The sequence below is a fragment of the Prunus avium genome, chromosome 1 (genome assembly GCF_965620075.1).
Source record: "Prunus avium chromosome 1, drPruAviu1.hap1.1, whole genome shotgun sequence".
In the NCBI taxonomy this organism is placed as follows: Eukaryota; Viridiplantae; Streptophyta; class Magnoliopsida; order Rosales; family Rosaceae; genus Prunus; species Prunus avium.
In genome coordinates, this window is record NC_142284.1 from 60,999,593 (window position 1) to 61,010,191 (window position 10,599).

A 10,599-nucleotide genomic window follows, 5' to 3' on the forward strand; every position below is an offset into this window, starting at 1 on the left:
AGTAGAGATAGCATTTGTAATGTATTTTGTGTCAAATATAGCAATCTTTCCTCAGAAGTTTTTTTTTCTGAATTCCAAAAAACAGTTCTAATCCATTGCTTATGTTTTCTATGCTGATGTTGTGCCCTTGTCCATGACTACATCAATTTAGGGTTCCCACTTACCTTTCCAATATATGCTCTAAATACTGAAAGGCAGACACCCAAAATGCTATCAACAAAAGAAAATATAGAGAATTCTTTTATAATTGAAATATACTTGGAATATCATGTCAAGTCAGCATAATTAAAAATTTAGCTTTACACATGGTAGCTATATAACTGGGGTTTCAGATGGCTAACAAGAGTGACAACTTCACATTTTTATAAATCTGGCACCAAGGATGAAGATGAAGTTGAGAGCTCAACAACATAAAACCAGCCTAGATTAGTGTGCCACAGCACTGGAAGCCTGGACTCTAGCCAATCAACATAAAAGTAAGCCCCTCTTTCGCACAAAACAACACGAAAATATAATTTGACGTTATTTCATGAATAGCTTCATAACAATTTTACTTCCCTAATGTTACAACACCTCTGTGTCTTGGATTGGTAGAGAACAATTAAAATCAAGCCCAAATATAAATTGGATTTGAGATTCATGGTCTAAAGGATGAATGCACCTCAAGAACTTGAGCTCCTTGTCGGTGAGCGTTGCCCAGCAAGAAAAGGCACTTCAACCACTGTTCCAGGAACAGCATCTCCAACAATTACAGTGTCTCCCTCTGAAACAGTTTGCCTCTTGATGTAGCCTAAACCAAAATACCCATTTTCCTTTCTTCCCGATGTGCAACTTGTGAGCTTCCCAACCTGTGAAAATTTCACAAGCTGTCATGACACAGCCTTGCATCTAGCCTTTTATTTTCTATACTCGACCACTGACATAAAATACTGGTGACAATTTCCAGGGAAGGAAAAAAAATTCTTAAGCATTATCTATTTAAAGTTTTGAAGGTGACTTCGTGTTAAATTCCGCAGCCAATTTATTCAGGAAGTTGAATGGAGGTTTTGCTTTCTTCCCTATTAAAAAGATAATGATAAGAAAAATATTTGACATGCAAAATTTGAACTCATTTTATGTTTCCACCTCCACCTAGCAACCTAACTGAGGTAATTTGAGCAGGAATTTTACCCATTTTCCTTTTCTTTCCTTCTTTTTTTCTAGACTTTTTCACATTGTAACAGTATATTGGAGAGTGAAACAACTACTACCTTTTTCCCATCAATTGTAATGAGGCTGCCAACTTCTGCCGGGGCTGATAGACGAATTGCCCAAAGTCTTTGCTTAACTCCGTCATACGTTATGAGTCTAGCTATAGTCTCTTGTCCCTTGTAGCACCCTGCAAAAAGACAGAATTAGACCAGCTATTTTCTCATTTTCTTTAAGATGCATTAAAGAGTAAGGAGTATGATACCTTTGTTTAAAGAGATTGAATTCCAGAGACCAGCCTCCAGGACATTATATTCATTAGTAAGCTCCTTCTGAGGAGCTGGCCTTCCTGCAAAAAGTAATCTGGGCTGATGATCACGAGAGAAATCACAGAAAACTGAACTTAAAAGACTAAAACACACTACTATTATTGTCAAGAAACATTTGGTTACATGCTTCTATATTTAATTAGTTGTTCCATTCCATAATAATGCTTTATTTGTTGTTAGTGCACGAGGGGAAAAAATGAAAAAAAAGGAATATGTCTTTCTGTTTTAACACCTAAAAACATATGAAGCATGTCCACTGCGAGCCTGTTTATGGAAATTACAGACGAGAACTCATCAAATTTCAAGTTTTAATTATTTTCAATAGCAAACAAGCAAACAAAAAAGTTTTTCCACTGAAATGCAACTTTTAAAAAACTTTCTACATTAAATTGTCAAAGAAAACTAAATTGGCAGTTAAGAATATAAAATAGGTAATAGCAAACATATCATAATGCATCAGTCAAAGCATTGACGAAATTAAACATGTACAGGATTATAGCTCCTTGGTGAGGAAGCACTTTCTCCCTACAGTTAAGGTACCACCAATAACTTTGTATGAGTTGGTGAATGTAGTGGGTTCAATCACATTAAAGTTGTTAATTATGATGATTTAATGTTGTGAAACGGGTGAGCCACATTACTTTCACCATTTATTTCCATGAATTGGTCACTCAGGGGTGAGGGAGAAGTTCTTCCTTACGGGTAAGTAGCCAACCATTTTTCATTCAAAAATGGGGGAAAAGTGCCAGCATCTAGATAAAAAATTCTTACCTTGGAAAATTCTTAGTTTTTCCCATGCATTAGAGCCCATTGGAATTGCACCCTGTGACAGAATAGTTTTCCAGACTGATCCAGCAGCAGCTGGTGACATCAAAAGTGAAAAACCCTTTTCAGAAATGACATTACCCACACCCACAGTTATAGGCATCCCGTTAACCTGCAAAGTAATAGGATGTCTTATTAATCTCCTTTGAAAATAATACTTTAAATTTCATCTCTCCAACAGTTATTCTTAAAGAAGATGAAATCAATAAGTACAACACACTCATATACATTATTGATGCTTACACTAAAATGCTGATGTGTGCCATATGGTTGTCCAACAAGATCACCTAGGTTTAACTCTTCCATTATCTGTTCTCATTTCATGATAAACAATTAACATCATCAAGCTTCAGCTTAGGAAAAAGCAAGGTCAAAGACCAAAATAATGCTTGCCACATGTACAAAAAAATTTAAAAAATCTTACTTGGTTGCTTTTAGGTCCCACCAAAACAAAGAAGCAAGTTTGCTTAGTGATGTCTTGAATCTCTACCTTGTCATTAAAGAATATGTACCTGTTGAAAAAATGGCCCAGTGATAAGATTCACTATGGAACTTATTCCCAATAAAAGTTTATCAATTGAACATCCTCCAGCTCTCCCCTAACTTGTACCAGCCTAGAAAATCGTCATGTCCACCCTTAACTCCACATCATTCAAATCTAAAAAAAAAAAGAAAAAGAAAATATTGCAGTTGAGAAAATTCCCACTGTCACCAAATGTAAGTCAACAAAATCTTTATCAGCAGCCATGCTGAATTGGACAGGTAAGAAACTCTCTAAAGAACTGCCTGGCCCCACAGTCATGCCAAATATTCATCTGAGTCTGATTGTTTAAATTTCCATGCCTTGGTAAAAATTCAATGACATTGAAAGTGAGTATGAAGCACTTCACCAAAATATAAGAACACCAGGAGAGAGAGAGAGAGAGAGAGAGAGAGAATTGCAAGCTGGGCATAACAGGACTGGAGCATTGGTAACAGTGCGAAAGATAATGTAAATTCTCCTCAAAGTTTGTCTTATTGTTTTTCTTCTTTTGACAAATTTCAATTACATTAGTGCTTAGGTGGTGCTGTGGTATACAAGACGATACCATCTTTCAAAGCTTTTTAAAACAACACTAAGAACTTAAAAAAGAATATGCACGTACTTATTCAGCATTTCAGAGATACTTCTCGAAGTCACAGGTGAGACCACTAACAGTACTGCATTTTTCTGGGAACACAAAAATAAAATATAAATAACATATGTTGATGAAAAAAAAAACATGAAGACTATTAAACTTCAGGGAAATTTACATACAAAAATTATGAAAAAGAAAGATTACCATGATCCACGCATGTGCAATATCTATTGTCCGAGCTGTTGGTGTAACAAAAACGGTGTCACATCCCTACGGATTTCAATCAGAAATCCTATTACTCAAGCCTGTATGATTGTATACATATAAGAATTAAATCAAAAGAAGAAATTGCGTCAACCGCACATACGCAACCAACTTCTGATTACATCCGACCAAAAATACCTGTCCTTCATGAAGGCATTCAAAATTGGCAGTGGTTTGGTTGTGAAGAAATTGGATACGGTCTTCTCCACTAACTTCGTGATGAAGCCACATATTCATATGTACAAGGGAAAAACACATTAAAGCATCCACCAAAGCCAAATACTACAGACTTGACATAAATTTGATTGCATTACCTCAAACAAGTAAACAATAAATACATGACAACTCTAATTCTCGAACAATTAGCAAAAGATTATGAACTCCATACAAAAGGATGACAACATGATTAACTTAGTACAAATAATATTAATGTGAGAGAAAGATACATCTCTTTAGTACCGCTACTTGTATGCACACAGGGCATATCCAAGTTAAACAAACAGAGGCTGACTCCATTTAACTTGGCTACACGAGCTTGACTTGGTGACTGGTAAGCTGCATGGCCATCAGGCCAAGCGACCTAGTGTCTTAGAGGAAAGGCCAAGGTCCCTCAACAGCTCTAAACGAGAGCTAACCTTCTAGATGGTCGTTAGACCTCACCGAGCACTTCAACACGGTTATGGTTTTGAATTCCACATACGACATTCAGCATAAGTTTCCCCTTACTAGAGCAATTTCCACTTGGGGCCAAATATGGTGCGGGATATTTATGCGCAGGTTTCCATATTTATCTATGGGATATTTACGAGTTATTCATTATAATATCTATGGGATAAGCTACATTTTGGGCTTCACTTTGGGTGCCGGTTTCTGTCAAACATATGGGGAAATAATTTTGAATATCTATTTTTTTGATAAGAAATTTTGAATATCTATTCTTCTCCATCTAAGACGTATTTAAAGTGTTACAATGATATACAAAGTAAGAGAAACAACCAACCTAATAAAAGTAAACAAAGTCAACTATATAAAATTCTACTAATAAAAAATTGCTATTTCTATAATATTCCAATACATGTCAATAGTTTCTTCTGCTTTCTGTGATTGTCCTTTCTTTCTGAGGTTTTCTTGACTGTAGTTGCCTGCTTGTGCTGTTTTGTTTGGGTAGGTGCATTTTTTACTGTTCTTTTGCTAAGACTGATTTACATCATATAGTTTGAAGTTTATTTATTTTGGACTACTGGTCCACTTTGATTGTTCCTCTCAGTTCTTTACGGGAATGTATTGGGAAATAGAATCTCATATCTCTATATAAAGGACATCGGGCTAGTCTCTGAGGTAAGCAATACTAATCCTTATTGGACAATAATACCAATATGCAACATAAGTTGATATATATATTTATGAAAAGTAAAGGAAAAGATAATATACCTCTTATCCGTCCAAAATGTGAAAGGTCCGCTACCTGAGGCATTACATGGATTCAGAATAATTAGATGAGGTCACAAAATTAATGGCTGCACACTCAATAAATATGAAAACAACAATTATTCAGTTGCTAAAAGTGCACAAAAGAAAGTGATGCCACCTAAACCCCCATTCAAAGAATTGACGCTGTATTTAAGTATTGACATAAGATCAGAACACGTCTTCAATCAATGTCATAAAGGAACTAGCATGCAGCGCCAAAAGTAAGATGCACACAACACAAGTATGAATCAATCTTATGACGATCCATTCCCAGTGATAGGTCTTTAGGTTCAATCAGCACCGCCTGTTTACATGGTGGCAAGTGATTAAATCTATATCCAGCAGTGCTGAGAGTGAACCCAGAGAATTCAAACCTTGATTCAACTAAAACAGCAACTTTACATCACTTTTCTCAAGACACCCATTTGAAAAACAAAAAACAAAAATTTCGCCAAGGACGAAAAATGCATCTTGTCAAGGATATCATTAAACCATTTTCAACCTTACAAATCGTGCAATCTAACATTTTATATTGAATTCTCAAGTTCTAAAGCTTACAATACACAAGCATTCAATTCACAAACTATGCAAAAACTGACATAATGTAATGAATACGCACCACAACACCATTATCGGCTGCATCAAAAGATTGGTCATCGTTATCGAAAGTTTCGACAATCCCATCATCGGAAACCTTTGCCCCTTCAGTTGCCACAATGTCCTGCTAACAGTACGTTCATTTTGTCATGAAATATTGAACATTCTTGTTGTGCTTGCTTCAGTTTCTTTTTCTAATTCTCGAGAAAACAAACAGAGGAAACGGAGGGAGGCACTTACCAGGAGGTCGTGGTCGATGGGAGGAGGGGAGAGGTCGAAAGGCAAGGCCAAAACGACACCTTTCCTAGTCGTTTTGGAAGAGAGTGTGAACTTATGCTTCTGCTTATGTTCCTTCGTCTTGGTCTGAGTCCAGGGAAACGCACCGTTCTGGTCGAGATTAAAGAAGGAACGCCATGGATTGAGAAGCTGAAGATCACCTGTAATTGAAGCCATTTCTTGGAGTCTTTTGAGTCTGGACAGCCTTGTCTGTCTCTACCAAATATATGTTTGGATGGATGTTCCTAATCCAATTACTTTACAATATTTTATTTATTTATTAATTATTTTAAATGATAATGAACTTTCCTTTTTTACTACCGAGAGTTAAAAGTCACTTTTCGTCCTTGTAATTTGACGAAATTTCCACTTTAGTCCCTGTACTGTGGTTTTCAATTTTGGCATTTCATTGCAATTAAGGGCACGTCCAAATTTCTCTTACGGAGAGGGGTATTTTGGATGAAAGATGGAAATTTAGATCATTAGATGTGTTTTTGAATTACGATAAAATCAAACTATAGGGGTTAAATTACAAAATTAAAACTACATGAACCAAAGTGGAAACATTGGCAAATTACAACGATCAAAAGTGACTTTTTCCCACAAAAACAGTCCTACACATAAGTGTTCGGTCATTAGACTAACCAAATAGCCTACCCACCTTCCGCATAGCAATCAGAGGGAACCTTACCCTTGATAGGGCACCCCATGTCCCCCTAAAGCGAAAGTCATAAAAATTATAAATTACAATCCTCAAAGAGGACATCAATAATAAAATCAAGAGGTTCTTCAAACCAAATCCTAAAATTGCCAATGTTTAGAGCAACCATTAGTTGTGGGACGAATATGAATGAAACATACTCCAATAACCTGTTAAAGCATAAATTTACTGTCCTCCACCACTAGACCAATTTGAAATCAATCCAATAATGGATTTTTAAGCGCGGTCACGATCTGGAGCGTATCACTTTCAAAACAAGCATTTGTAATACCCCTTTCCATTACCAAAGCTACACCCTCCCTAGCTGCCAAAACCTCAGAGTGTATAGCTGAGAAAATATTATCAAATCACTTGGCTCTCCCGGCAATAAAATTCCCACTTGAATCACGTGCCACAATACCCACTGCTCCCTCATAAAATCTTGTGTGTTTGAGAATTGCCTCTCCTATTAACTCCCACCTTCGTGGCATGGCATCAAAGGTTGCATAAATGTTGATAATTTTTGCATGCATTTTGAGCAGCAACATCAGGACTCTCTCTCTAGAGTTACTCCAAATAATTGAATTGCGGGCCTCCCATATTGCACAACCCAATACCATAAAAATTCCAAAGTCACAAGTAGAGAGAGAGTTCGCCACAAACCCAATCAGCCACTTTAAGGTACGAACTGCTGCCAACCTCTCGCCCCAGCGGTGAACTGAACCAAACACTTCATCCAAACAGATAGACAAGATTGTAATTAGTTAAAAAATATCGATGAGCATGGACGTGCATTCTTTGTCTCGCATACTGCATTCGTGCAACACCCACCAGTCAATATACTTAGGAAAACAGCTCCACCTTATTTGTCTCAAAAAGGGTATCATAAACTCTGCTGTTACATTTGGAAACCGTCTTCTACAAATGTATGTGAAATGCGGTAGCATGACCGATGCACTGAAGTTGTTTGATGATATGCCCCAAAGAAACTGTTTCTCGTGGAACACACTGATTGAAGGTTATACAAAATCTGGGGACCTAGAAAAATCTTTACAGTTGTTTGAGGATATGCCCCGTAAGGATGATTTTACGTGGAACTTGATTGTTTCCGGGTTTGCAAAAGCGGGTAAGCTGGAAATTGCTCATAGTTTGTTTGATGACATGCCTAGGAGAAATTGGGTTGTCTGGAATTCTATGATTCATGGTTATTCCAAGAAGGGATGCCCTAGAGATGCTTTAAGGCTTTTCAAGGATTTGAGTTCGGACGGGTTGACATTGTCACATGAATATAAGTTTGTGTTGGCTACTGTTATTGGAGCTTGTGGTGATTTGGTTGCGCTTGGTTGTGGTAAGCAAGTCCATGCACGCATTTTTATTGATGAAGTGGAATTTGACTCTGTTTTGGCTAGTTCGTTGATTAATTTGTACGGGAAGTGTGGGGATTTAGATAGTGCAAGCCACGTTTTCAATATGATGAAGGAACCAGATGATTACTCTCTCTCAGCCCTGATTTCAGGTTATGGAAACTGTGGTAGAATGGACGATGCAAGAAGAGTTTTCGATACAAAAAGTAATCCAGATATTGCATTATGGAATTCATTGATTTCTGGATATGTTAACAGTAATGAAAACATTGGAGCATTAGTTCTATTCAGTGAAATGCTGAAGAATGGTGTTCACGGGAATTCATTTACGCTTGCAAGTGTTTTGACTGCCATTAGTATCTCTGGCATCCTTAAACAGGCTGAACAAATGCACACACATGCTTGCAAAGTTGGGCTGATTGGTAATGTTATTGTTGCTAGTGCTATTCTTGATGCATACTCCAAGCGTGGAAGTCCTAACAACGCTTGCAGATTGTTTAGTGAGCTCAAAGCCTTCGACACAATCTTGCTTAATTCTATGATCACTGTGTATTCAAACTGCGGCAGAGTCGAAGATGCAAAACAGATTTTCAAGGCAATGCCAAGTAAAAGCTTGATATCATGGAATTCGATGATTGTAGGCCTTAGTCAAAATGGCTGTCTGATTGAAGCGTTAGATCTTTTCAGACAGATGAATAAGCTGGACTCGAGGATGGACAAGTTTAGCCTCGCTAGTGTGCTCAGTTCATGTGCTACTGTATCGTCGCTTGAATATGGTGAACAGGTCTTTGCTAGAACTACCAAAATCGGGCTCGATTGCAATGAAATTGTTTGTAACTCGCTTGTTGATTTGTATTGCAAGTGTGGTTTTGTTAAAAATGGGCGAGAATTATTTGACAGAATGGCCAAGTCTAACGAAGTCGCTTGGAATTCTATGTTGATTGGTTACGCTACAAATGGTCATGGAATTGAAGCACTAGCTCTTTTCAATGAAATGAGGCTTGCTGGTGTGGAACCCAATGAAATTACTTTCACAGGGGTTTTGTCTGCCTGTGACCATTGTGGGTTGGTTGAAGAGGGAAGAAAATGGTTTTATAAGATGAAACAGGATTATCATATCGATCCAGGCATCGAACACTACGCTTGCATGATTGATCTTTTCTCCCGCGCTGGTTTCCTCGAGGAAGCAATGAATCTAGTTGAAGTGATGCCTTTTAAGGCAGATGCAAGCATATTGTCTTCAGTCTTAAGAGGTTGTGTGGCTCATGAACACAAGGATCTTGGCAAGAAAATGGCAGAGCGAATCATTGAGCTTGATTCTGGGAACTCTGGTGCTTATGTTCAGCTGTCTAACATATTTGCATACGTAAAAGAGTGGGAAGGATCTGCACAGGTTAGACAAGTGATGAGAGATAAGAGAGTAGAAAAAAATCCTGGTTTCAGCTGGTCTGATTGTTGAACAAGAGACCCGTATGGCATGATAGTTCTTGAAACCCTTTACGCCTGTATGCGGAATGCAAATGGGCATGTTACTTCGGCCAAGTCATAGGTGGAGGCTGAAGGTGAGATATGACCGGAGCATCAAGTGACAGCACGCATTGCATTGGCCAGATCTTAAACAATCAGAGGGTAGAAAGGAGACGTCCCTTTAGCGTACCTAATTACAGAAGAATCTTGAAATGAAGATATGCAAATCAACAGTTCAACACAGCCCAGAAATCTGAGGAAAAAGTGATAAAAAGTATCAAAGTAGCATTAGAGAAGGTAAATTTTCTCAAGGAACTCAATATAAGGAGCATTATAGAAGTTAAAGGGCAGCCAAGACTCATATCAAGAGCCCCTTTGGTTCTAAGTTTCAGTCATCAGTATCGACCAAAAAACAAAAGTTTCAGTCATCAGTCCATTTATTCTACAAGCTCAGATATTATAATCTTTGCAAATTCCGATGTACAAACACTGTATGATTAGAAAAGATTATATGATAATGCCGATAATAATACAAATAAGTTGCATACGAGGAAGAAAAGATAAAAACAATTTCAGGGTTGATTACTATGCTTGAATTACTTTTTCTGTTTTTTAGAGGAAGCAATTTTCCATTGAATTACTTGGGTGTAATTGTTTCATATATTGTAATTATAATAATTCAATACGTTAAATGCCACAACCCCTCAAGGATTGTTCCTCGCCTTGTGAGACATAAACCGCATTTGAAAATCTTGATTAGCACTCCAAAATGGTCATCATGCACTTCTTCTCTCATGTAAGGAGTGCATAATAACTGTTTTGAAACAGCTCTCGAGATCTTTTACGGCCATAATACAAAGACCAAATTAAAACTATCAAGATGATGTAGAACAGTTAATCCCCAGTGGTGTCTAACACCAAGACAACATAGTCCACATTTAGTTGAAGGGTTGTAGCTGGTTTAAACTGAAATTCTGAAATTCTACAACTATATCTTTCGA

At 37.4% G+C, this 10,599-nt stretch overlaps 2 protein-coding genes across 2 annotated transcripts; one reads left to right on the forward strand and one right to left on the reverse strand.

Moving 5' to 3' along the window:
• Positions 1-229: 229 nt before the first annotated feature.
• Positions 230-6,296, reverse strand: LOC110765774 (Glycine cleavage T-protein family). Its single transcript, XM_021969004.2, has 12 exons — positions 6,032-6,296; positions 5,814-5,915; positions 5,156-5,189; positions 3,863-3,936; positions 3,665-3,730; positions 3,488-3,552; positions 2,767-2,854; positions 2,586-2,651; positions 2,289-2,454; positions 1,454-1,537; positions 1,251-1,378; positions 230-848 (listed from the first exon to the last, which is right to left on the reverse strand). The coding sequence occupies exons 1-12, from the start codon at positions 6,242-6,244 to the stop codon at positions 663-665; spliced, it is 1,272 nt and encodes a 423-aa protein (XP_021824696.1). The 5' UTR covers positions 6,245-6,296; the 3' UTR covers positions 230-662.
• Positions 6,297-7,051: 755 nt separating this feature from the next.
• On the forward strand, positions 7,052-10,264 carry LOC110765684 (Pentatricopeptide repeat (PPR) superfamily protein). Its single transcript, XM_021968885.2, has one exon. The coding sequence runs from the start codon at positions 7,545-7,547 to the stop codon at positions 9,588-9,590; it is 2,046 nt and encodes a 681-aa protein (XP_021824577.2). The 5' UTR covers positions 7,052-7,544; the 3' UTR covers positions 9,591-10,264.
• Positions 10,265-10,599: the final 335 nt, after the last annotated feature.